This window comes from Pelobates fuscus, chromosome 7, assembly GCF_036172605.1.
Source record: "Pelobates fuscus isolate aPelFus1 chromosome 7, aPelFus1.pri, whole genome shotgun sequence".
Taxonomy (NCBI): Eukaryota; Metazoa; Chordata; class Amphibia; order Anura; family Pelobatidae; genus Pelobates; species Pelobates fuscus.
This window is the reverse complement of record NC_086323.1, coordinates 88,266,404-88,291,483: the sequence shown is the minus strand read 5'-3', so window position 1 is coordinate 88,291,483 and position 25,080 is coordinate 88,266,404. Positions and strand designations below refer to the sequence as shown.

General features: G+C 41.3%; 1 protein-coding gene across 1 annotated transcript in view; it reads right to left on the bottom strand.

The window, feature by feature from the left end:
• The window catches only part of LOC134568710 (calcium-activated chloride channel regulator 1-like), an 83,263-nt gene that overhangs the window by 32,059 nt on the left and 26,124 nt on the right, over positions 1–25,080 (bottom strand). The window contains exons 7-10 of the mRNA XM_063427362.1: positions 24,328–24,552; positions 22,024–22,204; positions 21,588–21,694; positions 19,664–19,885 (exon numbers count right to left, since the gene is read on the bottom strand). Coding sequence (XP_063283432.1) covers positions 19,664–19,885; positions 21,588–21,694; positions 22,024–22,204; positions 24,328–24,552 — 735 coding nt within the window. The remainder of the gene's footprint in view (positions 1–19,663; positions 19,886–21,587; positions 21,695–22,023; positions 22,205–24,327; positions 24,553–25,080) is intronic.

Sequence of the window (25,080 nt, the reverse complement as noted above, 5' to 3'; positions counted from 1 at the left end):
AACACCTCGGGATGGGTCCACACATGATGGCATGGATATCGGCCCTATACACCAACCCGGCGGCCCGAGTCCAGGTAAACGGAATCCTCTCTGACCCATTCGAGATTAGAAACGGCACCAGACAGGGATGCCCACTATCGCCCCTGCTCTTCGTCATCAGCCTGGAACCGTTCCTTAACGCCATCCAAACCCAACCCGACATCACTGGGATCAGAGGCAGCTGGGGAGACAGCAAAGTATCTGCATACGCGGATGATCTCCTATTCACCATCACCAACCCAGCATCCTCACTCAGAGAGCTACTGCGTCAATTCGACATTTACGGCACACTGTCAAACTTAAAAATAAACTTCACGAAATCGGAAATCCTCAATGTAGGATGCCCCCAAACATTGGTAACCACGCTGCAAAAGGACTTCCCCCTCCACTGGTGCTCTGAGGCAATCAAATACTTGGGGACTTGGCTATCGGCAGACCTCTCAGACACCTTCCGCATTAACTTCCCGCCCCTCCTTGACCAGATAAAAAAAGATCTAAACTCCTGGCAACTCCCTCACATCACATGGTTAGGAAGGATTAGCGTACTTAAAATGAACATAATCCCACGCATTCTATATCTCCTACAAACCCTACCAATACACATCCCCAAAGCCTTTTTCACGCAAACCAGGCAGATAATGACAGACTATGTCTGGTATCGCAAAAGAGCAAGACTGAATTACGCCACCCTCACAAAACCTAAACAGCACGGGGGACTAGGACTGCCAGACCTGGCTAAATATCGACGGGCCGTCCACCTCCAGCGCCTGATCGAATGGACGCACAACCCAAGAGACAAACTCTGGATTCCAATAGAAGCAAGCTTCTCACAAATACCTCTATCCCTTCTCCCTTGGCTACCAAAGGCCATGACCGGCGAACTACCAAAACGACACCCAACCCTAGGTGCCACCATGAAAGTCTGGAGACACATAGCGCCGCACAAAGACCTTGCCCCGGAGCTCTCGCCTCTATGCCCCATATCACACAATCCACGATTCCCTCCGGCTGAGGATCCTCACTACACCACGACATTGGGACTACCGTACCCCTGTAGGATACATGACATATACAAACAAGGCACGATCACGCCTTTAGAAGACCTAGTCCCGACCGGCCCACAAAACTGGCCACTTCGCTTCAGACACCACCAACTGACCAGGTTCTTGAAGAACACACCCAGGCTGAACTCAGCATCACGGACACTCTCTACCTTTGAGGCAATTTGCTCAAACCCCCGTCCCCACTGCATGCTATTTCCTTCCTCTACCGCCTACAAATCACACCCGCCAACGATGCACCTCTCCCATACTTCACCAGATACTGGGAAAAAGACCTAGGACACGTACTCACCGGGGAACAATGGACTACTGTGTTCACACTTATACACAAGGCCTCCATAGCCACAAAATTCCAAGAAGCAGGTTATAAAATGCTCACACACTGGTACAACACACCGGAGAAACTTTTGATTATGAGAGCCACCCACGAACCCGAATGCTGGAGATGCGGGAGAGAACTGGGAACACTCTTCCATATTTGGTGGACCTGCCCACTCATCAAACCCTTCTGGACAGAAATCCACACAAACCTAGAGACAGTCACGGAAGCGAACCTACAACTCACACCTGAAACCTACCTCCTCCACCTGACCCCAATCCCCATGAACAAATTCAAAAAAATCAGTGATATCACACCTACTAAACGCGGCCCGAAGCCTCATCCCGAGACGCTGGAAACAAACCACGGCCCCGACGCTGAGAGAGTGGAGGACATCAGATGTATTGAGGAGCTTGTCCTTTCGGCGACGGGACGTATACAGAGATATCACGACACCTGGTACCACTGGCTTAGATGGCTGGCCTCCGCCCCAACCGCCGACTCTGGGCCGGGGGCGGGGAGAGCTGGGATGGGACCGGGACCCGGACCCCCCCCTAACCCACCACCTCCCCGCCATTCCTTACCCTGCTTACCTTAAACCCATTCACCCCCTCCTTATCCTTCGCCCCCTACCTCCTCCCCGCCTCCTCAGACTGGCTCTGACCACACACAGCCCACCAGAGACGAAGCAACACCGAAACAAGCAATTGCACTAAACAACCGACACACCAAGCTACACACACTCCCTCCCCCCCCCCACCTTATCCCTCTGGACATGGGAAGGATACATACAACTCCACTAATCCCCGGTGACACAACTACGTCACCCGACACGCACACACACACACACACACACACGACAACACCCTAGAGACGACCCCACCACCACACGCTAACAAACAGACTGTCAACCCCCTGCCTCCCACCCCCACATACCGGGCGCAGCAAGGCCCCCGTCAACCAGCCCCCCTGCTGCCACAACCCCTCCACCCCCTTGCCCCTGAACGCTAGGCCCTAGATGGCCTCACCACAACCTCGTTGACAGATCAACCCCGCCGCACGCGAGGGCTGCGAACCGCAACTTAACCCCGCCGCATAACATAACCTCACCAGCATCTTACTACCTGAAAAAACCTTCCTTAACAACTGATGTTAGACATGTAATATACTTTGTATGCATGATACGCTTTCAACCTGTCATTTCATTGTATATCAACCTAAACTTCATGTCACTGTAACCGGACATCTATGTGATCACACCCACCTGTACCTAATTGTATGACCTTAATAAAACCTTTGAATTAAAAAAAAAAAAAAGAAAAAAAGGAACAGGTGCAACTAGTACCTATGTCGGAACTAAAGTAGAAAGGGGTGTAGAGAAAAGGATAAAGTGATGCAGCTAAGAACTAAAATATAAAAAAGAAAACAGGCAACACATCGTGATGTACAGTTAGATAAATAACACACAGCAATAATGGTTGCACTCACAAGATTTAAGTGAGGTTAGCACCTTGAAATCCACTGAGGGATAATGCTGGACCGCTTTCACTGGAGGATGGTGGATAGTAAGCTGACTCAGATGGCTCAGGATACAATCAGGAACCAAATTTTGAAAAAAGAAATTTATTTAGGCACAATTGCACTATAGAATATAGTATAAAAAATGAGAACATAATTTTTTATACTATATTCTATTGGGCAATTGTGCCTAAATACATTTATTTTTTCAAAATTTGGTTACTGATTGTATCCTGAGCCATCTGAGTCTGCTTACTATCCACCATCCTCCAGTGGAGGCGGTCCAGCATTATCCCGCAAGGCGCTAACCTGATTTAAATCTTGTGAGTGCAACCATTATTGCTGTGTTATTTATCTAACTGTACATCACTATGTGTTGCCTGTTTTCTTTTTTATATTTTAGTTCTTAGCTGCATCCCTTTATCCTTTTTTCTACACATCTGATATTAAGATCCAAGTGGGAAAGACCTCTAGATAAGCTATTTTGTTCTTATTCAGTTAAGTACAATTTTACCACATGAGAGGAGGCTTCGTATTTTGCATATCTCTCTTTACTAACTCCATACAGCAGTAAAGAAACACATAGAAAAAAGAACCAATCACAGGAGAGCAGGATGTACACAAGGCAATGTGACCTTATCATTTCCTCTTTCTTTGCTGCTCCATCAAGCAGACAGGTCAGAGTATTACTCTCCTCCATTACTTTATGTTTACAGTGCCTCTTTGAGGTTGTTTCTGTATTATATATATATATTTTATATACTTTGCTGTATGTTCTTGCTCTGCTTCTGTACTATGTGCAGCTGTGTTTTTTCTATGTTATTTCATAGATATTATGTAGATTTAATGTTATACTTATTTTATAACCTTTAGTTGTGATTAATATCACTTGTAATTTATCAGTTTTATAGGCATTACATCCTTTGTTTTGATAAGTATTATATGTACTTTATATGTATTTAATAGATGTCATATGCATTTTATAACATGAATTTAACCCCTTAAGGACCAAACTTCTGGAATAAAAGGGAATCATAACATGTCACACATGTCATGTGTTCTTAAGGGGTTAATCGGTGTTAGTTGTAAATTTTATTATTGACTTGATGGGTTTTATGTGTAGTTATGGTACTTTATACCATATGTATCATGACTTTTCTGGCGATTTTCCTGGCCTTCTATACCTGGAGCATCTGGGGACCCTCTTTTCCTGCTTTTCTCCTTCCCCCCAGGGTCTCATGGGGATTCTGGGTCTGGCTGGGGCTTAACTTCTCCCTCCCGCGGTTCCCATCGGCTTCCACTGGCTCCTGGGCATTAACCCCTTCTTCCGGCCTATCCGTTCGACCCCTTCCTCCTACAACCCTCAGGGGGACGGCCGGAATTACTGCCCTCGCTCTCTCAGGCTGTCCCATACAGTGCACCCGGTAATGTGCTGGATACTTTCCAACATCCACTACCTTGGTGCAGGGCAGTCTGTGGGGCGACCGAGCATGACGCGGCGGCCATCTTTGATCCTGCGTCTACCGAGACTCCAGGGACCATGTCCCCCCTCCTTTACCCTTGGCGGCCATCTTTAACCCCTTAAGGACACATGACATGTGTGACATGTCATGATTCCCTTTTATTCCATAAGTTTGGTCCATAAGGGGTTAATCTTGCATCTCGCAAGATTATGGGCGGCCGTTTTGCTACTCTCGCCCACCACGATTTCGGCACTCGAGAGTAACATATACCTGGGCTGTCAGTTAGCCTTGCTGCTCTCGTGGCTCACGATTCTCTAACACAGACGTTGGACCCCAGGGTCCCAAGTTCAAATCCAGGCAAAGGTAAGTATTCTAACTGGCCTATTATTTACAGATTTGAGTCGTACTCATGTATAGTGGTTCGAGGTACTGGAACCTTTAAGTGATATCACCCCCAAATAAAATCCCTTAAAGGGATAGCACCCTCAAAATCATTAAAGATACCATTCTTGGACCCTTAGAGGGAATTCCTTAAAAGTATACCACTCTGGAACTACTTAAAAGGGATACCAAATCCTTAAAGGGATAGCACCCTTGGACACGGAGTATCAAGATGGTACTGAATAAATACATATCGGTGATGGGAGATTTAAAGGGATATCACCTGGATCAGGGTTCAGGAATCTACAGCAAGACTATGTCTGGTAATGGATGCTCAAAGGGATGACCCCTATCACTTAAGACTACCTGTCAGAACACGACGGAGCTTAGAGCTAGTGTTATATCCTATTATCCCTCAGAGGTCAGTCACTTTTGTCTCATTACTGCCATATTAGGCACTAAAGGGCTTATTACCCTGTGCCTGTCTGGGGTGCTGCCCCTATTACCGTGCTGCTTTTTGGAGGTCACCCTGTGGCCACCTCTGTGATCCTGGGTGAGGCCCTTTTATACAAATCCCAATATTGTGGTTTGCCCTGCTGGGACAATTTGACAACTCTAAGTGACAGATACAGAAACCCTGCCGGGGTTATTACACCTTACTGTCATTTATACAGACCCTGCTGGCGTCCACTGGCATTATTTACACTACAACAGATACCCTGCTGGTGTACCCCATATCACACACCCTGCTGGGGTTGTTTTGGTACTTTGAGACAATTAAATTGCACACAATAAGTGCACTCTACTGCATATCACACACCCTGCTGGGGTTGTTTTGATACTTTGAGAAAATAAATTGCACACAATAAATTGCACACTACTACACCCTGCTGGGGTCTGCATGGTGCATTGCACACAATGAAACGGATTGTGCTCTCATCCAGTCTGTTTTATTTGGCTGCGACCGACGCTGGACGGGTACATACCCCGCGCACCTGAGGTGATCTCTGACTAGGTATAAGCCAATCTATTCGGCAAAAAAAGGGGACAGAGTCACAAGCTTCAGCGCAGAATATCCCCCATGGCGGTGCATTAATTATTGATAGAGCTGTAGGACACTCTCTATCAGGCTGATGGCCAGCACTGATGGGTTCATACCCTGTGCAACCGGGGTGAGCCCCCTACAGCACAACTGCTTCTACTCCTACCCCTCTCAAGAGCAAGCTCGAGGATTGAAAATCCAAACTTCGGATCTGGGACCAGCACTTACAGGTTCAGACCAGGTGCTCTTGGGGTGAGACCCCTACGATAGGCGAGTCACACTACCCAACCGAAGGAAGTCTTACGGCAACAGCCTCTACCTACAGCTGAAGGAATACCTCTATTGATAATAAATCATGAGATGGTACGGGTTTATGCCCTGTACCTATTCTGCGGCCTGCAGTTAAAGGCCCACGGGCCCGGCTAGGCGTGCACTGCACTAAAATGCCGAACAGAGGCATGCGGTTACAACCGCTGAACAGGAGTTCCGAGCCGCCTACTTAACGATATATATTCCCCTTGAGGTGAATTTAATAATGGAAGAGGTGACTGACACTCTCTATCAGGGCGATGGCCAGCACTTAAGGGTTCATACCCTGTGCACCCGGGGTGAGCCCCCACTATACGTGCGCTGCACGGTGCTGCTGAGCAGAGGCAATGCTATGGCAACCTCTATGTACTGGGTGAGTTTCAGTCTGTTTTATTTGGCCACAATTCGGAATAGACCCGCAAGGGTTTCCGTGAACACTGCCTTGCCGTGAACACTGATTTGTGCCTTACACAGGGGTATCCCTTACTACGATAAACCTACTTGACGACGTTATGCACTCGTGGCTTTGCAGCCTCTTGCTTAGAATGTCCATATCCTCTGACGGTCGGACAAACCCATGCCCTTCCATGCCGGTCAGAACGGCTCAGACGACTATAGTGACCAACGGAGGAGGTCTTTCAGGATTCACGACCTTACCATGGACGATGCTGGACGCCGCCAAACATCGTCCAGGAATGGGCATACAACTTGGGTATATGGACTCAAAAAACTGTTTCTGCTCCTTGCAGGAAACCCCAGTGTTGGCCTCTCCCATAGGATGCCCGTAGCAGCACTCCTCCGCACTGACGGATGGTTGGCGGTACTGGGTGCCAAGAGAGTCAGAACCCCAGGCACAAGGCACAAAGTTCCGAAGGGAACTTATTAGACACGCAAGGGTCCCACGGCTTTCATAAGGGCCCAAACCCCTAGGAATGAGGTGTTATGCGATTACCTTTACAAGGGATTCTTTGGAACCGGTTGGCAACAGAGCCGGTCTTCGACCACTTCGGGACATCTGACCCGAGATCCGCTTCCGCTAGCTCTATTACCCATATAGAGCGAGAGTCAACCAATGGTGCTCCAGATAAGCGGACAGAGAACACGGTACACACAGATACCATCAATATACCTCCTACTACATCCACAGGGGATTTCACCACATCTAGGTGAAAGGCACTCAATCCTGGGGAAGACCACTTTCACGTAGTCAACCGACTTGCCTTCAGGACCTAAAGATACGTCAGGACGGTCTTCTTGCTTCCCGCTCGACCACCTTACCCAGTTTTCAGGGGACATCCTCTCCTTCCCGATCCAGTAGCTCAGAGCCTGGAAGAAGTAATGAATACAGGTGGGGAAGACGAGACTATATCTTCCGGGAGAACCTCATTCAGATCACTGCAGGGAACTGAAAACTCGTCAACACCAACGTTAATCCAAGAACAAGCTCTTGTAGAAGACTATTCACTCAGAGCATTCGTAGACTATTCCACAACTTGGGAATATTCGTACGACTCTCTGCGGCACCACCGTGACCATGTACGTTTTATACCTAGACTTCTTGGTCCTATACTTCACAATACATGGATTGATAAAGAAGTACTAGATCAGCTGCACCCTACTGCAGGTAACCATAGATTAGGTGGTCAGGTTTCACATCCACTGGGATGGACCAACTCACGTTTATCAGACAACATGTAGGCTCCTTCGATCCCTGTCTTCTTCACAGAAGATCAACCTGTCTCCCGGGGGAGACACATCTCATAGGGGCCGACTAATTTGGATATTACCACTCGTCAGAGTATAAGTCGAGGCACGATGGTGCTCGAGCTCAGTCCGACCTGACCTCCCCAGAGGACTTATGCTTCTCATGCTTACAAGGTCTACAGTAATTCTCGAGCAGGCGAGGATCTTCTCCTGCTACATTCATGGCAAACAATTCCTCACGGAGCCGTAGGGTACTCACATCTTCTATCCCAGGAGGGTAAGATAAGTAGCACTGACTGACAGCGCTTAAGTAGCACTGACTGGGCCCTTGAAAACACATGTGGTTCATGGGCCACATGATGGGCCCCTTCATTGTGCGGTAGTTCCAACGTGAACTATCACCTAAACATTTCATGTGTGCAGAGAAAGTCAAAGTAATACAAGCATTTCTGTATAACCTTGGCTTTCTCTGCACTCCTTAAATGTTTTGGTGCTTGTAGTACCAGTGCAGTAACTGCAGTGCACCTGTACCTTCCTTTTTTCATTGACCATTGATCACAGTGTGATACTGGTTAGGTTACCACTGTGCCTAGCCATTGCCAGTGTCACTTACATCAACTTTGATTTATTTATTTAGATCAGGGGTTCCCAATTAATTATTTCCGCCCCATAAAAAAACAAAAAAAAATGTCATGTGTGTGTCTGTAACAGAGATACACACACGTTGATACACAGACACGCACCAGCACATACAAACACAGATACACACACTTTGACACACAGATACACACACATTGACTCAAAGATACATACATACACACACACACTAGACACTGTGTGTCAAGGTGTGTGTATCTGTGTGTCAAGGTGTGTGTATCTGTGTGTCAACGTGTATCTGAAACACAGATACACACACTGGCACATAGTGGCAAACAGATACACACACTGACACACAGATACACAAACCTTGACACACTGATACACACACCTTGACATACAGTGTCTAGTGTGTATCTGTGTGTCAAAGTGTGTGTATCTGTGTTTGTATGTGCTGGTGCTTGTCTGTGTATCAACGTGTGTATCTGTGTTTGTATGTGCCAGTGTGTGTGTGTATCTGTGTGTCAGTGTTTATAAATTTGACACACAGATACACACACTGACACATAGTGGCACAAAGATACACATAGGTAATAAGGAATAGTGAGTGCGCTTACAATAAATAAAATACAGTGTTAATCACACCTAAAAAATCTGAAGGGCATATAACACATTTGATTACAATGCAATAATACCAAAGTGCTATAGTGCTTTAAGAAATTTACACAATATGTGGAGTGCCAAAGTGCATATATGTGCAGACAAGGGATATCCAATATAAATAAAAAAAGGACTGATATACTTGCAGAGCTTCTGGAACAAATAATACACGGCTCTGTAATACAAATAATACAACACCTAGTGCAATATGTTTGTACAGTGCAAAATTAACAATAAATAAATAGGTATCTCACTCGCAATGGTGGAGTGGTTGAAGTACCACCCCAAACTATCAGGCTCCAGGGAGGATCAGCCCCCAGTGATCGTGGGATCCACTCAGTGTAGAAAGAACGTGGGCCAATCCGGATATGTGTAAACCAAGAATTTCTTTATTACCAATGCATAAAAATATAAAACACCAGTCTCCTGCAACCTGCTACCGATAGTCCGAGAAAGAGAGAGAAGGTCTATAATCAGAGTGTCCTCCTCGCAGCTCAATCCTCATGGATACACGGATACACGGTGTAGGTGCAAAAACTTCCGGATTGTTCAGATGCAATGCATTTCTCCCCTCCCACGGGGCTATTTCAAGCAATATCCACGTTCCTTGGGTCTTTCTTTATATAAGCTAACTAATTAGTTAATTTGGAGCAGTCCATTGCAATTAAGTCCAGGAGTATACACATAAACTCCAAACATTATAATAAAAGGAAGGAGTGAAAGAAATAAAGGAGAAATTAAAAAACCTCAAATGTATATTCAATAAATATATACATATCATTCCAGCACAAATACATGGTTAACTAGATGCATCGTATAGTTATATTCACCTCATCTGTTTAACACCCAATTGTGTAACAAAAGTGCAATGTGCGGTGTACATAGAATATACCTTCTTAAAATCCATTATATATCTATCAGAAGATCTAAAAAATTATTATATAACTACATATTTAAAGCTAAAAACTACATATAGAAAATGTATAGAGAAAAATTTATAGAGAAAAATTTGTATAGAGAAAAATATTGTTGGTTAAAGTGCAAGGCTTATTATTCCCAATTGCAAGACACAAAATGAGAAAACAATTATTTATTGTATAATCACTTATGATGGAGATATGTATCCACAGCTTCCACCTAGATACTTAGTAGTAATTTAAGTGAATTCTCTTTTAACAAAATCAGAAACTAATTATACAATTTAGGGAAAAAGCTTTCCAAGTGGTATATCCGCTAAACAACGGATTTCTCTTTCCCCTTTTTTTCTTAAAAGTTCAAAGACTATAGAGTGATATTGTGAGGATACATAGAATTCAGTATCTTATAAGATAATTAGAAAGAGATGACAATACAATAACTTAAAATTACTAAAAAACATCCTAAAAAATAACTTTTATAAAAATGTCTATAAATGTCTAAAAATGTCTATAGAAAGCTACTATAAAAAATTAAAAAGATCGAAATCAATATTTAGGCCAGTAGGGGACATAGTATCGAGGTAATAGACCCATTTCATTTCCTCTTGGCCAATTTTTCTAATAAAGTCACCTCCCCTCCAATTAGCAGTAACCTTCTTTATGGCCATGAAGGAGAGAGCCCTAGGGTCTCCGTTATGTACTTTATTAAAATGATCGGAGACGCTATGGCTTGTTACTCTTTTACGTATATTATATACATGCTCTCTAATCCTTTTGAACAGTGGTCTTGTAGTTCTACCAATATATTGCAAATGACATGTACACTGTAAGAGATATATTACATTACTACTGTGGCATGTCATATGTTCCCTGATCTTATAGGAAGTTTTCGTGCTCTCTGATTGGAACTCAAAGAACCTACCATTCCCTACTTGTTGTGTGCTTTTGCAGCCTAAACATATCTTGCATTTATAAAAACCAGAGATTTCCCCAAATGCATTAATACTTTTTTGTTTTGGTTTGTCTTTAATGTAACTATTAACCAGAGTACTCTTGAAATTGGGAGCCCCTCTAAACGTTTTTCAGGCAACAAGGGTCCCAAATCTTTATCTGTCTTGAGTATATTCCAATATTTATTTATTGATAATACGTCTAACGTCTCTATGACGTGAATTATAATCAAAGACTAGTGCGTCTTGGGCTGAAATAGGGGCTTTTCCCTTATCTTTGTTAAGTAGTGTATACTGGGTCATTTCTTTAACTTCTTCCCAAGCTTTTTCTAAAATATCCTCTGGGTAGTTCTTTTCTCTGAATCTATCCAAGAGTTCTTGGGACTGTATATGAAATTTCTGATCCTCTGTACAATTACGTCTAATCCTAAGAAGCTGTCCCTTAAGGATGTTATTCAGCCAGGGTGAGTAATGTCCACTACTGTACATGACATACCCATTCGTGTCGACTTTCTTAAAGAAGGTCTCTGTTTTTAACATAGTCCCCTCAGTGTATATTTTCAAATCAAGATATTCTACACTGGTGGGGCTAATATTGGAGGTGAGATGTATACCCCAGTCATTATTATTAATAAATTTAAAAAACTCATTAAAACTGTGTTCTGTGCCTTCCCAAATAAAAAACAAATCATCGATGTAACGGCGATAGGCATGTATCTGCGACGCCCAGCTATGGTTCCCATAAATAAAAATCTCCTCCCAACTAGCCATAAAAATATTAGCATAGCTGGGCGCATAGGTACTTCCCATCGCCGTACCTCTACGCTGTAAATAAAAGGAGGCATCGAACCAGAAATAATTATTACCCAATGTCCATTTTATACAATCAATTAAAAAATTAATTTGTTCCAAAGGCAATGTATTATCCTGAATTAAAAACTGCTGAACCGCCCTGCATCCTTTTTCGTGAGGAATGCAGGTGTATAGTGAGGTGACATCACAAGTGACAAGTAAAAATTATTTTTTCCAAGTCACCCCTCTAATTAATTGTAAAACGTCTGTGGTATCTTTTAAGAAAGAGCGTGTTTTAACCACTATGGGCTGTAAAAACCCATCTATATACTTAGACAGATTGTATAAGATGGACATAATGCCCGACACTATTGGTCTTCCTGGTGGATTCTCCAGACTCTTATGTACCTTAGGAAGTACATAGAAGACCGGAGTTCTGGGAGATCTGATATTAAGAAACTCGTATTCTTTTTTTGGTCAATATACCTTGCATATGACCCTTGTCTAACAAATGGGTTAGGGTTTTCTTAAAAGTCCCCAAAGGATTATTTGATAGTTTCTCATATACATCTAGATCCCCCAGTTGTCTCTTACATTCCGCAATATATTTGGTTGTGTCCATTATTACCAAGCTACCGCCCTTGTCTGCAGGCTTGATGACAATGTTCTCATTTTCTCTTAGTCCCTTAAGTGCTTTAATCTCATCACTTGTGAGATTACTCTGTCTATTTCTAAGCTTCAACTTTCTAAAATCTCTGGTTATTGCTCTTTCAAATACCTCTATGCTTCCCTGTTTCAAATAGCTTGGATAAAAATTTGATCTATTTGAGAGCTTAGAGTGTTTAACCCCTTAAGGACACATGACATGTCTGACACGTCATGATTCCCTTTTATTCCAGAAGTTTGGTCCTTAAGGGGTTAAAATCATTAGCTTCTGGTACCACAGTTCCTACATCTAATTCTCTGGTCAAAAATAATTTTTTAATGCACAGTTTCCTACTGTATTTAAGGACATCTATATGTGCCGAAAAAGCATTAAAATCCCTTGAGGGTGCAAATTTAAGTCCCTTATTTAAAAGTTGAACCTCCATATTACTTAGGGGATAAACAGAAAGGTTATTAATCCCAATAGGGATTATCGATTGTATTTCCCTTCTTTTCTTATGTTTTCCTCCTCTGCACCCTCGAAACTCACATCTCTCCGTCTTTTTATTGGGAAGTCCCTCCTCTTCGGAGATTCCTCTAAAAAATCTGAGTCCTCATTTTTGTCATCTCTACTTAAAACCTGAAATCTATTCCTATGTGTAGTAATTCCAGAATCTTTTGGTCGGGCTCCTTCACGATAGTATCCATTCCTATATGTCTCAGAAGGATATGTTTTGGAATCACTGGGTCTTCTAGTGTGATGTGGTCTAGGGTCATTGGGTCTTCTGCCTTTCTTGACCACCTGCGACCATCCACTATTTCGATCAATTCTATTGTCATAAAAGTAACTCCTCTGTGGTGGGTTGTCCCTCTGATTTAATGGGGATCTGTCATCACGTTTTGGGGAGCTAGGCCTCTTTCTTGTATAATCCCTGCTCCTTTGTGGAGTTCTGGGAATTACTCTGGTGTTAGTCTCACTCCTATCATTGGAATTTTTATTAAAATTCCTCACTCTCCCTTCTTCATAGTCTTTCTTATCCCTCCTAAACTTTTTAGGATGTTTTTTAGTAATTTTAAGTTATTGTATTGTCATCTCTTTCTAATTATCTTATAAGATACTGAATTCTATGTATCCTCACAATATCACTCTATAGTCTTTGAACTTTTAAGAAAAAAAGGGGAAAGAGAAATCCGTTGTTTAGCGGATATACCACTTGGAAAGCTTTTTCCCTAAATTGTATAATTAGTTTCTGATTTTGTTAAAAGAGAATTCACTTAAATTACTTCTAAGTATCTAGGTGGAAGCTGTGGATACATATCTCCATCATAAGTGATTATACAATAAATAATTGTTTTCTCATTTTGTGTCTTGCAATTGGGAATAATAAGCCTTGCACTTTAACCAACAATATTTTTCTCTATACAAATTTTTCTCTATACATTTTCTATATGTAGTTTTTAGCTTTAAATATGTAGTTATATAATAATTTTTTAGATCTTCTGATAGATATATACCGTATATACTCGAGTATAAGCCGAGTTTTTCAGCCCATTTTTTGGGCTGAAAAACCCCAACTCGGCTTATACTCGAGTCAAGGTCTGTATTATGGCAATTTGCATTGCCATAATACAGACCGGGGGAGAGGGGGGCTGGCAGAGCTGTACTTACCTGTTCTGCAGCTCCTGTCAGCTCTCTCCTCCTCCGCGCCGTCCGTTCAGCACCTCGGTCAGCTCCCAGTGTAAGTCTCGCGAGAGCCGCGGCTCTCGCGAGACTTACAGTGTGAGCTGATAGAAGGAGCTGCACGGACGGCGCGGAGGAGGAGAGAGCTGACAGGAGCTGCAGAACAGGTAAGTACAGCTCTGCCAGCCCCCCTCTCCCCCCCACTGAACTGCCACTGGACCACCAGGGAAGGAGAGCCCCCCTCCCTGCCATGTATAAAGCAGGGAGGGGGGACGAAAAAAAAAATAAAATAAGAAATAATAATAAAAAAAAAAATAATAAAAAAAAAGGGGGTATAAGGACCACTGTGGGAGGGAGGGGGTGGGATAAGGACCACTATGGGAGGGAGGGGGGGGGTATAAGGACCGCTATGGGAGGGAGGGGGGGGGATAAGGACCACTATTGGAGGGAGGGGGTGGGATAAGGACCACTATGGGAGGGAGGGGGTGGGATAAGGACCACTATGGGAGGGAGGGGGGATATAAGGACCGCTATGGGAGGGAGGGGGGGGGATAAGGACCACTATGGGAGGGAGGGGGGGGATAAGGACCACTATGGGAGGGAGGGGGGATAAGGACCACTATGGGAGGGAGGGGGGATAAGGACCACTATGGGAGGGAAGGGGGGGGATAAGGACCACTATGGGAGGGAGGGGGGGATAAGGACCACTATACCACTATGGAAGGGAGGGGGGGATAAGGACCACTATCGGAGGCAGGGGGGTGGGATAAGGACCACTATGGGAGGGAGGGGGGGAGAAAAGGAACACTATGGGAGGGAGGGGGGATAAGGACCACTATGGGAGGAAGGGAGGGGGGGATAAGGACCACTATGGGAGGGAGGGGGATAAGGACCACTATGGGAGGGAGGGGGGGGATAAGGACCACTAGGGGAGGGAGGGGGGGATAAGGACCACTAGGGGAGGGGAGGGGGAAGTAAGGACCACTAGGGGAGGGGAAGGGGAAGTAAGGACCCCTAGGGGAGGGGTGAGTCAGGACCACTGGGGGAGGGGGGTGAAGGAACACGGGGGTGGGGAGGTAAGGACCACTGAGGGAGGAGGAGGGGAGGTCAGGACATATGGGGGGGGCAAATATCTTTGCACCGGCCCTGCACACACTGCATTCATACACTGCATTCATACACACACTGCATTCATACACACACTGCACTCATACACACACACTGCATTCATACACACACACACTGCATTCATACACACACACACTGCATTCATACACACACACACTGCACTCATACACACGCTGCACTCATACACACACACGCTGCACTCATACAGACACACGCTGCACTCATACAGACACACGCTGCACTCATACAGACACTGCACTCATACACACACGCTGCACTCATACACACACACGCTGCACTCATACGCACACACTGCATTCATTATACACACACTGTAAATAAATATTCAATTAATATATTTTTTTTAGGATCTAATTTTATTTAGAAATTTACCAGTAGCTGCTGCATTTCCCACCCTAGTCTTATACTCGAGTCAATAAGTTTTCCCAGTTTTTTGGGGAAAAATTAGGGGCCTCGGCTTATATCCGGGTCGGCTTATACTCGAGTATATACGGTAATGGATTTTAAGAAGGTATATTCTATGTACACCGCACATTGCACTTTTGTTACACAATTGGGTGTTAAACAGATGAGGTGAATATAACTATACGATGCATCTAGTTAACCATGTATTTGTGCTGGAATGATATGTATATATTTAGGTTTTTTAATTTCTCCTTTATTTCTTTCACTCCTTCCTTTTATTATAATGTTTGGAGTTTATGTGTATACTCCTGGACTTAATTGCAATGGACTGCTCCAAATTAACTAATTAGTTAGCTTATATAAAGAAAGACCCAAGGAACGTGGATTATGCTTGAAAAAGCCCCGTGGGAGGGGAGAAATGCATTGCATCTGAACAATCCTGAAGTTTTTGCACCTACACCGTGTATCCGTGTAGCCATGAGGATTGAGCTGCGAGGAGGACACTCTGATTATAGACCTTCTCTCTCTTTCTCGGACTATCGGTAGCAGGTTGCAGGAGACTGGTGTTTTATATTTTTATGCATTGGTAATAAAGAAATTCTTGGTTTACACATATCCGGATTGGCCCACGTTCTTTCTACACTGAGTGGATCCCACGATCACTGGGGGCTGATCCTCCCTGGAGCCTGATAGTTTGGGGTGGTACTTCAACCACTCCACCATTGCGAGTGAGATACCTATTTATTTATTGTTAATTTTGCACTGTACAAACATATTGCACTAGGTGTTGTATTATTTGTTTTACAGAGCCGTGTATTATTTGTTCCAGAAGCTCTGCAAGTATATCAGTCCTTTTTTATTTATATTGGATATCCCTTGTCTGCACATATATGCACTTTGGCACTCCACATATTGTGTAAATTTCTTAAAGCACTATAGCACTTTGGTATTATTGCATTGTAATCAAATGTGTTATATGCCCTTCAGATATTTTAGGCGTGATTAACACTGTATTTTATTTATTGTAAGCGCACTCACTATTCCTTATTACCTATTTAGCACTTAGGAGATCTCACCAGGACTCCCAGTGAGTTGCAGCTATTTGTTTCGATTTATATTGTGTATGCTCGCTATACATATATTTTCCTCCTTGTGCGCCATTTATCCTTCCGTCGATATACAAAGATACACATACCTTGACACACAATGTGTATCTATTTCTGTGTGTGTGTATGTATCTGTGTGTCAAAGTGTGAGTATCTGTGTTTGTATGTGCCGGTGGGTCAAGATGTGTGTATCTGTGTTTGTATGTGCCAGTGTGTGTCAAGATGTGTGTATCTGTGTGTCAGTGTGTATCTATAGTGGCTCACTGAAACACAGATACACATACTGACAGATACACACACCTTGGCACAGAGATGCACACACAGTGGCACACACACTGACACATACACACACTGACAGATACACTGACACACATATATACACACATTGACACATACACACACCTTGACACACAGATACACAAACTGGCACATCCACACACAGATTCACACACATTGGGAGATACACACACTGACACATGTACACACAGTGACACATACACACACACACACACATGTTTAAATTTGTTGTTCACTTAACTTTTTTCTGCAGGAGGATCTTCAGTGCTGCTGGCTGAAGTCGGCAGCTGCTCACTCCCCGCTGCTCCCTCTCCCTCCAGCCGGCGCGCTTTGTCTGGGAGGAAGTGCTGTTACTTCCTCCCAGCATCCAATACTACAAAGACCCGGTCACGGTTTTAGATGACCGTGGCGCTTGAACGGACCCCTGTTTAGCAATACCCATCGGGTGGCCCTAAATGCTTGGGCCACCCAATCCGATGGGCAAATCGCCGCGGAACCCCAAGTTTGTTCTCGCGGAACCCTAATTGAGAAACGCTGATTTAAATCATTATTGTTATTATTAGTTAGAATTATTTTACTGATGTGTGCTTTTTATTTCTTATTATTTGATTTGCAGTGTGTTTCAGTGCTACTATTTGGTCTTTGCAAATTACAATATAGTTTGTGGCAATTTACTTAACAGGTGAACACTTGTAGGAAAAAAAATATATATTTTGAGAGAGCTCAGTCCAGTGTGCCGGTTACAACTGCAACAGTAGTTGGTATAACGTTTTTTGTTTTTTTTTCCATACTAAAGGATGGTCACTCACGCTACAACATGAATGTGTAGGAAAGTTTTGTTTCACTTAGGGTGGAGTGGGAAGTGGGTCATCAACTGGCCACTCACTTTTTCTTTTTTGCAAATTCCCATTTTTATTAAATTATATAATTCCTGCTGTTTTCCCTTTTTAAAATGACTATCATTGTGATGGCTTCGCACTGCCAGGCTAAGTCTTGCTATGTGACAATGTCTGATTCCTTGCAGCAGCAAATTGCCTTCATATTCAAATCTTTTTTCTACATTTTGTCTAGTGTAAAATGGTGGTGGTTGCAATGTTTTAAATGCCTTTCATTTTAGTTATTTTGGGGTCTTGTGGTGTGCTTTGCTTACTGCTTACTAACTAACTCTGCAGACACAGTGGGTAAAAACTGATAGGGCACTGCCTTTTGATTACAGAAATACATTAATTCACACTGCAGACTGGATATGTAAGAAAATGTCTCAGGGTGTAATGGATGAGTGGATATTCAATTGCCCACCTATTTTTTCTTTTTAAATCTAATTTTTCACAGCCATTAGGCTTGAGACAGTAAGGTTGTAAATGGCAGGAGAAATGTTTAATAGAGGTGTTTAATGTAGTTAACGCGGTTGAATTAACTTTGTTCTATGTTTGTATTTGTTAGAACTACTGTGGGAGAAAGGGGACATGAAAGTGAGTTATAAAAGTGTATATGTTTAAAGGAAGTGGTTTGTGGTTATCACTTACCAGATTTGTTCATTCTTCAGACATCAAGAACATTATAGGAAACAATTACATTTAGAATTTGTGTATGGGATGAGGAACTAGACTAAAATATCCAGCTTTTAGCCAATTTAAGGTATACATAATGATGTGATCTAATATCTATATATATTCATAAGAAACAAACTCAGAATTCTCTACTGAATTATCCATGTTGATCACAGTTTTTTTTTCTGTATTAAGATAAATAAACAAACTTCGTAGCATGTTACTCTAGAATGACTTTGTTGCCTAACAGAAGTGGGGAAATCTAACAGTGGGGAATAATGTTTTTTTTTACATTATATGCCTAATGAGATATGTGTCCCATTGCCCACCTATGCTCTTTGAACATTGTGTCGCCATACTGTTGTTACACTATGAGATCTTCTGGATTTATAATTAACACCGAAAGCTATCTCTCTGTGTCCTTTCATAGTGCTTCATGCCCACCCAACTTTTCAGACACACGGCCAGATGCGTTTTTCATTAGAAACCATATTCAAACTTTTATTGCAAATAAGACTCTACCCACTAAGGTTTTTGCACAACTTATTTAAACCCTCACCACAAACAAATCATTGCCATTGCCTCTTGTGATTTCAATATTGGCAACCGATATTGCATTATCTGTTTATCTATTGGTATCAACCAGGTTCTTGGTAATCATTGACCTTGACTTATCTTATTTTCATACTAACATACTTCCTGTTTACCTTGACTCATTCCTAGTCACCAATTCGCCTATCTAGTTCACATTCAACCTGATAACTTTGAGGATCCAGTAATATACAGCTGTCCTGTCTATTCCCATTATTTAATAGAACTGACAAATTCTGCATGTTTGGGTCATATGTATTCTTGACATTATGACTGTGGGGTATGGCGGGATGTGACATGGCTATAGGAAACATGGTGGTGAGTAATTCTACCTATGTGTATTAATGTGGCAATATGGATGTGGGCAGATATATATGAGTATGAGTAAAGGGGAAATACAGCTATGGAATGAGAGAATATATTTTGTCATGCAAATGCTTTACACAGGTGTTTATTGATTGTTTGATTCTGAAATTCAACACATTACCTCTGCTGTCCCTGGAACCTGTAATCTAGATGATTTGGAAGAAGTGTCACTGCTGAAATGGTTTTCGTTGTATTTTCCCCCCTTTGGGTTTTGTAAATTAATAGATGGAACTGCCGTTTGCCAAGTAACAAGGAAAAATGTTTCATTTCCAACCGTGCTGTCAATGAAAACTGTGCCATTCAGGCATTCTGATTTCTTAAGGTTTGAACTCATACTCTCCAGCTATGTAATGAAACAAAGAAAATATACAATGATTGCCATATTCATCCTTTACCAATTTTTGAAAAATGTGATTTACTGAACTTTGAAAAATGTGATAAGTGTTATTAAAGATTGCCAATGTAAGCTGTAAGCAAACTATTATGCAGTAGTATAAGCAAACTGGCTGGACAAAAAAAAGGCAATGTATTAAATCACATAACTCTTTTTATAAAAAAATGTGTGACAAGTACAGACATTGTGGACTTTGTTTAACTGTATAGCTTTACAGTATGTTTTAAAAGTCCTGCCTTTGTCACAAAAACACGCACTGATTTCTTTCCTCAAGTCTTGCGTCTAAGAAATTTGTAAGAGCAGGGAAGACATCATAGCAATAATATCACTACACTAATGTACTACATATCTCCCTCAACGATCATTGAGTTTGCACTATTTTATAACAAAGACATTTCCTGGGCTTGTCACGGCCTTATCTTGTGAATTTTATTATTTAAAGTTGTAAACTCATGCAGTTTCCATAACGGGACCCACATACATAGTTGCATTACAAGTATATCTATAATTATGACTGTGTTTGACAGTACTTAATGCCTGCATGTTTTCCCTACTAATGAATTTTCAATAATCATAATTTACATCATAATGGAACTCACTCAGTCCCTAAGAAGCATGTAGAAAATGTCAAGCTGGTCAAGTATACTACACAGCCATTTTAGAATGCTAGATTCTCACTGGAGCTAATGAACTGCTGGAAAGACTTGGACTTCGTCATGCTCTTCAGTTGTGGTTGTAGAGGAATTGTGATTTCACCAAGAAGAGCCTGTGTTTTGAATCTGCTCAGGGAGACATGCTCTTCAGAAAGCATGTAAACAAATGTAATGGAACAGTAGGAAGGCATGTTAACTCATCTGGAAGTGGACAGTGGACAGTTCTTAACTTGTAGATTACATTTCAAGAGCATAGAAAATCTTAGCACCTATATTTGTGTCAAGCAAAAATGGTCGAAAAGACAATTCCAAGGCTTAACCAAACTTATATTAAACCAGAATTTGAAGAAAAAAAGAATACTCTCTATGAGTATACATGTATATAAGGGACCTGTTCTTGTGCCCAACAAAAACAAACTACTTAAAATTTCACAAGCAACCATTGTATTCTACATATATATATACACACTATGATTCACACAGAACCTCCACAAATATGCACTTCTCTCTTTACATATATGGACTACATATTTTTTCAGACTTGCACTAAATATAAATATGTTTTTGCATTCACTTCTTTATACCAATGACTCTATATACAATAACATATTCAGACACTTACACACTCTACTCTAATGCATCCTGGTATTTTCCAATACCAATACTACACTCACACACAGATACATCCACACTGATAAGCTTTATGTAGATGCACAAGTCCACTGGTACTTTAAACATACATAAGCACATATTTATTTCTGTCTATACACAGAAATGTACAATTGTATTCCATCTAATTCAAAATACGTAATGCTTGAATACGTATAATCATCAAGAGGCCCTGAGTCTAATTTTGCTTTTGGAGCTGATATTTTTACCAGTCCATTCCTGATCGTGGTTCATTATATATAAGAAATATATCATATATTCTCAATGCAAAATATATTCTAAAATCAAGATATTAATCTATATACTCTGACATACATGCAATCCTTTACCTGAATAGACTGGTGAGTAATATCCCCATTTGCTGCTGAAAGACTACTGAAAGCATCAATCAGTCCTTGAGAGTCCACAGCATCTGATGCTACAAAATGTAATCCTCCTGGAAAAAAAAAGTCTTGAGGAACAGTACAGGGTGCAAATGATATGCTGACACTTGGACCTCACTTTAAAAAGTTTTACAAATTATTCAATACTATTAGAAACACTTTGTAAGTTATTTATCTACAAAAGTCACCAATAAAGCCAATTTCTGTATATAATTAATTTGGAAAGTTATTCTAACAACATTAAATAATTTGGAACGTTTATTAAATGAAGTATTTTGTTTTGAAATCATATAATTATTAGTATTTCACACAACATTATTATTTTTATAACAAACATATTTTTGCTATCCTAAATGTTTTTTCAAGTAAGTCATGTTTTCACCTGTCTCTTTCACAATGCCTTTTAATGCTTCTGATGCACTTGGTCCCAGAGCTATTAGATGAAGAATTGCTCCACTTGCTAGAATTTCAGAGGCACATCGGCTAGTATCATCAGTGGCTTCCCCATCTGAGAGCAATACTAACTCAGTACCAGCTGTTGATCCATCCAACTCTTTGTTAACCTGAAAAAATATGAAAATAACAAATTAAACAAACAACAATCATTTGTTAAACATTTGTATTTTTATGCAAAACTAAAGAGATGTGAAAATAATGGAAAACACAGCACAAATATGAGTCCAAGTTTTTATCTTTGAAGTGTTGGTTTTCACATTGTGGACGCTTCCCTCTGTCGGCCATTTATAGTGGTCCTAAATAGACAGATAAGCTGTATGGGAAACATGTTTGATTCTATATTGCAGGGACATCTTCCCATAATATTGAAAAAAGCTAATAGATGGCAGCTGTCATAGGAGGGGGTCCCAGAAGCTTGTTCAACCCCTAACTGGCACTGGAAGAGCTTTGAGAGTTGCCAGAGCCTATTTACCAACCGAGGGCCTGCCCAGGAGGCACTTTGAGACTCTGTGGAACTGTTAGCTGGGCTGAAACTGTGCCACAATCCATATAACCTTCAAACAGGGTTGTCTCGGTCACCCAATCAGCAATCAAAACACTCTTTGGAAAGGATTTGGTGAGGTGAGGAGATATCAAGGGATACTTAGGAGTATTACCTTCCTGAGGGCTGCAGAAACCCCTCAAAGGAGATTGTGAGCAACCACGAAACTCAGTGACCTCTCTAGGGACTGAACACGGAAAAGAAGGGAAAGTAAAAAAGGAAGACTAATGTATTGTTCTCAAAACTAGCCCTTCATAGAAGAAAGCACCCATTGAATAAATTAATAAAACATAACTTTTAACGATATAACAGAAAGGATATTCAAAGAATATCAAATCAACCTGAACTGAAATAATCATTTCATAAGGGAGACTGTGATGGGATACAAAGTGCAATGGATCTTCCCAATAACACCAAGAAAACTAAAGTGGCAGAGGTACTAAGCAGTGTTCTCTGCTGTTTTGACTAGGAAATCCATCTGCTGATATCAATGATAGCAGAAGGATTTGTTAGGGTTAGGGTTAGGGTTTGGCTTAGGGATTGGTTAGGGTTAGGTGTAGGGTTATTTTTAGGTAAGAGTTAATGCTGGAATATGGTTAATACTTTTTTAGATTTAGGGATAGTGTAGGCTTAAGGGGAAGTCTAAGGTCAGGATATTTATATTTTTAGGGTTAAAGTGGCAATGTGCTAATAAAGTGAATTAATGCCAATAAAATATTTTTTCCAAAATTATTTTTAAAAATAAGTATAGCAGCAACCTCATCAAGCACAATAGCTCAAAAACACTTCAAGAAACAAATATCATACATGTGCCTTTAAGAACAAACTTTAGTTTTAGTGATCAACAAAATGTCAATAATTCATAGTGTGATTCCCTAATACTGTGGTTTACTAACTATTTGAATTTCTCAAAAAAAAAGATCCGCTAGGGTCTTTACGGTGATATTTCTACAAAATCCCTATAATGCATAAATGTATTTATTTCTGCTAATCCCACCAGTAGTCTCAACATCTGCAGCACCAAGTGGCAGCACCTTGATGCTTGTAATATTTCCTTAGGAGTGGCATAATTTATCTCAGCTCTGCTTCCATCTGTAAATGCTTTCTTTCTGTATACTGATGACCCATAATCAGGAGAGTAGACTTTCCAAAGACCAAATTGAGATATGCAGTCATTTATTTTTGATGTTGGGTGTTTTACTGTTTGGTCTTTTCACAATCTTTCTTGCACCTAGCTATACACTCAGAGATTTTAAGACCAGAATCAGATCAATGCTGATGACACCCTGAAGGTCGCATTTGTGCCATCCATGGCTGATTTCTGGTCGCTGATACTTTTGTATCACAACCTGTGTTTTGGTTTAAAATATTGTCCATAGCTAAGGGTAGCTGCAAAAATGCAGAGTAAAGACTGAGACACAATGCCCGTGTGTTCTCATTTGCATGTAAGGTAGGTGGAAACAAGATTTCTTGAGTTTCTGTGTCCAAGGAGGACTATTCAAACTCCAATTTGATATATGCAGGTGATACACAACAGTAATTTATCTCTCTATTTTTCTGTCTTTATATATATATATACATATATTTATATATATATATATATATATATATATATATATATATATATATATATATATACACACATATATACAGTATCAGCAAACCAGCAAAATCTATATAAACAGGTACCTTAATACCAGACGTCATTCCATCGCAGATATAAGTATATCCCGATGCTTTCTGTGGAAGAAGAGCCTTTAATTCCTGACGCTGCTCATCACCGATTATTTGCACTAAATGTGATTTGATATTTGGAGTAGTATGGAACTCGACAATCCCAACATATGAATTTGTTTCAATTATCTGAATAAGGAATATTTCTGCTGCCTGGTATAACCTTCCAATCCGACCATACTGCAATGAATATTTCATAAATAACGTTACTATAATTTACTATGATACACTAAGATTTTTAACACATAACATAGTAGCAAAATACATGAAAAAAAACAATATATACTTAAATATTATTAGTATACAGATGAATACAGGAGAATAAAAGTATTAAATACACGGAGTTAGTGTCATGCTTACCTGTTCTTGAGCTCCCCCGATCCAGCGGCGGGTCAAACGCTGCACGCTATGTGTGTGCGTTTATTTGTATAAAGTCGCGCTGACGTCAGCACAGCCCAACTCAAAGTGCCAAAGCGATCGTCACGAACGAACAGAAGTACCCAAATTTGGCATGCACCAGAATTCGGATGTTTAGGTGCTCCAAAGTGATGCTAACCAATAGTGTTAGTGTACTGGCTATATAAAGCCAAGGGTTTCTGTAGCAAGTTACCCTGTTTTGGTTCTTAATTACCCAAGAGTACGCTTTATTGTATTTTGGATTCCTTGTTACTGACTTTGGCTTGTTTATTTGTCTCTCTGCTCTCTGAA